General features: G+C 35.5%; 1 protein-coding gene across 1 annotated transcript; it reads right to left on the reverse strand.

Moving 5' to 3' along the window:
* Positions 1-2687: 2687 nt before the first annotated feature.
* LOC112043869 (uncharacterized) lies at positions 2688-5637 on the reverse strand. Its single transcript, XM_024079526.2, has one exon. The coding sequence runs from the start codon at positions 5404-5406 to the stop codon at positions 4156-4158; it is 1251 nt and encodes a 416-aa protein (XP_023935294.1). The 5' UTR covers positions 5407-5637; the 3' UTR covers positions 2688-4155.
* Between the last annotated feature and the right edge of the window lie 363 nt (positions 5638-6000).

Genomic DNA, 6000 nt, shown 5'->3' on the forward strand with positions numbered 1-6000 from the left:
GTCGTCTTCAAATTCATGTTTCTCATTGATCTTCATAGTTATGATTAAAGAGTGTGCAATATGTAATTTGGTGGTTACAAATGGTTCTGATCTCAGATTCTGGAAAAGTTAGGAGCCTGATATTTGGGTAAATGATATTTCAAAGTGTTAGCTTCGTTATGACTATACAAAATACAAAATTTTTAAAACTTTTCTCGATAGTTTATTTTTTGATAAATACATGTTTTGCTCACATTTTGCTTTCAATCTCAGGAAAAGCAAACTTATTTCCTTAAAATTTTTGTTTTGTATAGAAAATTAGGTATATATCTTGAACATGGCCATTTTGTTTTTCGTTATGTTGTTTAATTTACTTGCAATTAGGTAAAAATGGTTTTAGCGCTCACGTCATAAAATTTGCGTCGCGCGTCAATCGCTCCGTGCTTTTCACTCACGTGAAAGTCATAATTCGGCGTCTCGTTTGCGCTTCCAGTTTCATCCATATCGTACCGACGCGCTGCGCGCTCTTAACTCTCGAGTACCGAAACCGCATAGACTCTGGCCTTGTTACTTGCTTGTAAGTATTTCTTGGACTTTATTGTATGGTGTAGATATTGTACTCGGAACAATGATCTTATATTGTTGCAGTTTTTATTGGCTAAATTGTTCATTGTTGATTAGAGTCGGTAGCAGCCAGTTTGAAACAATAACCAAGTGCCTACGCATTATTATACAGTAGGTAGGCACCTAAAGATTTTTTTTTTAAAAGTAATTTAAAACAATTTCTGGATTCCGGCTGGGCCGATTGAGGTTTTCTTAATTGGTCCAGAGCTGGTTGGCTGGTTTCAGCCATGGCTAGTTACCACCCTACCGGCAAAGACGCACCGCCATGCGATTTAGCGTTCCGGTACGATGTCGTGTTGAAACCAAACGGAGTGTGGAGTTTCATCCTCCTCCTCACAAGTTGTCCCGCTTCCATCTTAGATTGCATCATCAATTACTATCAGGTGAGATTGTAGTCAAGGGCAAACTTGTAAAGAAAAAATAATTAATAAGTAGATATATTATAGACCCCAGCAAGTAAGTTAAAATAATAGTTATCTGCAGTACAATTAGAAACAAAAGTGTTACACACACGCTCCGTGGTTTCCCGATACAATAAAGATGACAATAATTGAAAATATTATTTGCGTTTACAATTTATCTTGAGTTCCTTATTAACCGACTTCAAAAAGGAGGAGGTTCTCAATTCAGTCGGTAATTTTTTTTTTTTTTTTTTTTATGTATGTACACCGATTACTCAAAGACGCCTGGACCGATTTCCAAAATTCTTTTTTTGTTTGAAACGGTATAGTCCCCATTTGGTCCCATTGCCATCATGTCAAGATCTGATGATGGAATCCTGGAGAAATTGAGGGGAACTTTCGAAAATTATATGGGTGTCTAGTGTGTTCGTATACTTTTCCATTTAGTACTTTTAAGCACTACAATTTTATGAAGGTTTAAAATCGATCTGATGATGGAGCCATAAAACAGACGAGGGAACTCCTCGGCGATTTACAGTAGTTACCTTGTGTTTGGGCTTGATTAATTTGTATTTATGAGAACTTCCCACATATATAGGTTGTGACTGTCATTTAGGGGTTTGGTGATGAAGACCAAGGACAATTAAGGGAACTCCTTAACAGTTTACAGTAACTACCTTGTGTTTGGCCTTGATTAATTCATATTGCTGAGAACTTTCTACCAAGATGAGTTCTGTCTGTTATTAGGGGTCTGATGTATTTGTTTGAGATGAAATTTTACACTAAAAATGAAAAAATAATAAAAATTTTAATAAAAAAATACAACCGACTTCAAAACCTAAAAACGTACCCACTAAACTAAAAAGTGAAAAATAACATCATAATATGTTCTACCTGTTGATCAGTATGAAGTCGGTGCTTAGCCGGTAATGTCTTAATTTAAGCCATTTCTGAGAGGACCACATGAAACAACACTGTCTGCAAAATCTAAAGCTATAAGATATTCTCACATGGCTTGAATTAATACATCACCGGCTTAGCACCGCCTTCATACTGATCAACAGGTAGAACATATTATGATGTTATTTTTCACTTTTTAGTTTAGTGGGTACGTTTTTAGGTTTTGAAGTCGGTTGTATTTTTTTATTAAAATTTTTTGTATTCTTTTTGAACATTTTTAAAGTTATTTTCATAAAAAATGGATAAATTGTAAATGTTTCAAGAATTATGAAAATTACAATTCTAAGGAAAATGAAGCAGTGATAGCCCAGTGTATATGACCTTTGCCTCCGATTCCGGAGTATGTGGGTTTGAATCCGGTCCGCGGCATGCACCTCCAACTTTTCAGTTGTGTGCATTTTAAGAAATTAAATATCACGTGTCACAAACGGTGAAGGTAAACATCGTGAGGAAACCTGTATACCAGAGAATTTTCTTAATTCTCTGCATGTGTGAAGTCTGCCAATCCGCATTGGTCCAGCGTGGTGGACTTATATTTACGCTACAATTATATTTACTGTTTTTTATATGGTATTATGTTAATAATACCATATAAAAAATAGGGTAGGGTAGGGGTAGTAGTGAAGTTGACATCGAATTTTACGCGGACGAAGTCGCGGGCGTCTGCTAGTGTTCTATAACTTACCAGATACCTATGTAAATAAAGGTAAAGAAAACATAATATTATTTTTGTACAGTAGGTATAATTTTATAAAAAATAAAATTACAAAAAGTATGAAATATAAATGCCATAATTATAATATTTTACAACTTAAATTAATTATTATATAAAAAATAGTTAAGTAGGCATTATCTTTAAATTATTATCGACGGTATTTTATCGGTACCCACGGCCGAAGTCTACATTAAACCTGAGTAAATTAAAAAAAAACTTAAATTGACCGGATCTAGGGATCGAACCCAGGGCCTCTTGCCAACCATATCATTACCAACGGCTCTAGAGAGGTCGTAAATTTTTCGCTTTTCTTATATTTACAGCAGGCTTAGTAATGAAAAATCCAGACTGACAGGAGAAGCGTTTTTATACATATATAATTTTATACACATAACAATTACGCCGTCTGTTTTATGGTCCATAAACTTGCAGCAATCTGCAGGCGTTAATAGACACAGACTAGTGGAACACTGATAGACAACTCCAATGTCCGGCGCACATATGCGTGGCGCGAAATATCAATGTTAACACTCTTATTGATATTGCTTTGAAATTAAGTAACACAATAACCTATTTCAATGCGGCTTAGGACAGGTAAACCTAAGCTTGGAGCAAGTTTTTTGATTTACTGAAGTCGACTTAAGGAAAATAATGGTATAAGCAGACTAAGTCGCACTTGTTTGCAATATTTTATACAATAGTTAAAATAATATTAATCTATAGATATTCCACCAAAATAACTTACAATGGAGCAAAAAATAAGCAGATTTCTCAAGCGATTATATTTCTGAAGACTGCAATCTAACAATAGTTTCTAAAATCCTTATTTGAATCACAACAAGTTCGTTGCTAATGCTATATTCATTCCGACTAAAGATGATCTGCGCTTAAAATTTATATAATCTGCGTTGAATAATGTGTTTTTTCTCCATTGTTTTTGTTCTTGATTTCAATGACACTCGCTATTATATTGTTCTAGTCTTAGTTACTCTACCTGTTAGGACAGGATTAAAATCAGTTTACTAGTTTATAGATTTTACTCACTAAACAATCTCTTTTTTTTAGACTCTTTTTATAGGTTGTAACAAAAAGTTTGTATCACTATCGTATCACATACATTAGAAATTATTGAAATAATAGAGAGCAAATCTACGAGTAAAAACCACGAATGACAAACTCACTGTACCTCCCTAGTTTGAAAAACTGTATTATACGTGGCTTAGCCGTAGTTCCACATTAAGTCGCCAGGTTTATCGTTACTTATAACTTAAACATTGTATTGTCGGCTTAGTATAACCGTTACGAGTAATTACAATATAAATAAATGATACAACTGAAAACTACGTAACGCCAGCTCACATCAATTTTTAATTGTTTTAAAAGTGCATGTTTTCGTCTTTACATTTCTTGCAGTCTGTGTCGGCTCGATAATAATTACGCAAAAACGATCACTTTCTTCGCTCCTCCTGTCACGCGTTATTGGTTCTGTGCATTTTCACTCGCCTCGTCGACTTTTTCCGTTTCCACGTCGAGTTTCTTCCGAAAACTGAATATTTTTTCGAAATTCAAGGTGTTTTGATTGTAGATCGTGTGTTCTGGGGTATCCCCCCAACTAACGGGGGTCACTCTGTTAGATTCCTTCGTTTCTGTTTTGCTGCTACTACTTTCTTGTAAGTTAATATCGACGCTGGCTACTTCTGGGATGGGGTTAAGTACGGCTTCAGATTGGACGCTGGGGGTTCTCATTTCAGCGTTAGAAACCCCTTCAGCGCATCTGTTTAGGAAATTCAACATCCGTTCTTTGTAGAACTCCGAACTTGTCTCTGTGTTCTGTTTCATTTTGTTGTTCTGGTTTTTCAAATAGAAACCGTTGTCGTTCTGCGCCAGGAATATCTTTTTTATCTTCCTGCTCGGGTACTGGTCTATTAAATCCGGTTTGGGATTGAATTTGCCTTTCATCGGCCTCTTTTTTGTGTTGTTACCCTTTATTGTGGTTACAACAGATATGCAGTTGCCCCGTCTATCGTTTTCCTCTTTATAATTGCTTCTCATGCCTTTGTAAGATATTTTGACGCTCAATATTGACCACAACAGTTCTAAAAACGCTGCGATCAATATATTAATCGATAGAACACGTTTAGTGAACAGTTTGGAAACCTCCTCCTTGACTTCAGTAGAATTCCGCGGTATCACAAAATGAGATTCGTTTCTCCCGATAATGTCACTGTGTTTGATTATAAATATGTCTTTAAAAGGTATTTTGTCTTTGTAAAACTCTGATATGTCGTCTTCGGTCGACACTAACCATACAATTACCATTGTAAACGAAACAAATGAAACTAAAGTCGATATCGTTGACATTATGAAGAGCCATGTTATGTTTCTGTCTATATACCATCTTATGGAAGCGAAAATGGACGCAATGCCCGCAGCTAACGCGAAAATTGTTATCAAAGACGGTGCAAGAATTAATATGTACGTATTGTTAGTCGTTTCTTCCAATATTTCTGTTGTGTTGTCGGAGTTGGTCACGTTTTTCTCGAGATCGACTTCATCTGCGTTCGGGTTGACCAACGCGAGGCAAGCTAGTAAAAATGACGTAGACGCCAACGCAATATGCACCCAAGCGAGTCCAGACACGGTGGAAGCTGAGTACCTCCTCTCAGACGGATACAGATTCCTGGTGTCGGGCTTAGTTTTCACTTTAATTGTATACACATCCTCCATTTTGCATTTACAACATGTTCTAAACACAAAGCACTTGTGAATTCGTTGTTTTTCTGTCCGCGTGGCACTTTGTTAAAGTTTGTATTAAAGATATGAGTAACATTCACATGTCAAGGTTTGTTTTATTTAAAAGTTACAACGTTTTTTTTACGATTGTGTATTGATAATAGTTGTCACCCGTTAGCGCGACTCCTGCGCATGGCGATTGTTGGCCCACTGACGTGAAGTTAGTCCCGGTGTTGACAGCTGCTTATATGGAGATTTCCCATATGATAAACATTTTAAATATTAATTCATTAAAGTTGTTTGATTTTCTGGAAATTATGGAACACCATATTATGGAACCAAATAAAGGTAGGTATTACCCTACCAATACACTAGTTATAGGTACTTCTTTTTAATAAAAAAAAGAATTTTTCAAATCGATTCAGGATGTCGTCTTCGAGTAATCGATGTACATACATAAAAAATATACCGCTTAAATTGAGAACCTCCTCCTTTTTGAAGTCGGTTAAAATGCAGCAAAAGAGTAAAAGTAGGTAAACCTTAATATTTATTAACGTTAATATTTAATTTGAATTTTAAACATAATAA

This window comes from Bicyclus anynana, chromosome 18 (genome assembly GCF_947172395.1).
Source record: "Bicyclus anynana chromosome 18, ilBicAnyn1.1, whole genome shotgun sequence".
Lineage (NCBI taxonomy): Eukaryota > Metazoa > Arthropoda > Insecta > Lepidoptera > Nymphalidae > Bicyclus > Bicyclus anynana.

Bases quoted from the DNA above. Each gene is read 5' to 3' on its own strand.
- LOC112043869 (XM_024079526.2), bottom strand. From the start codon at position 5,406: ATGGAGGATGTGTATACAATTAAAGTGAAAACTAAGCCCGACACCAGG.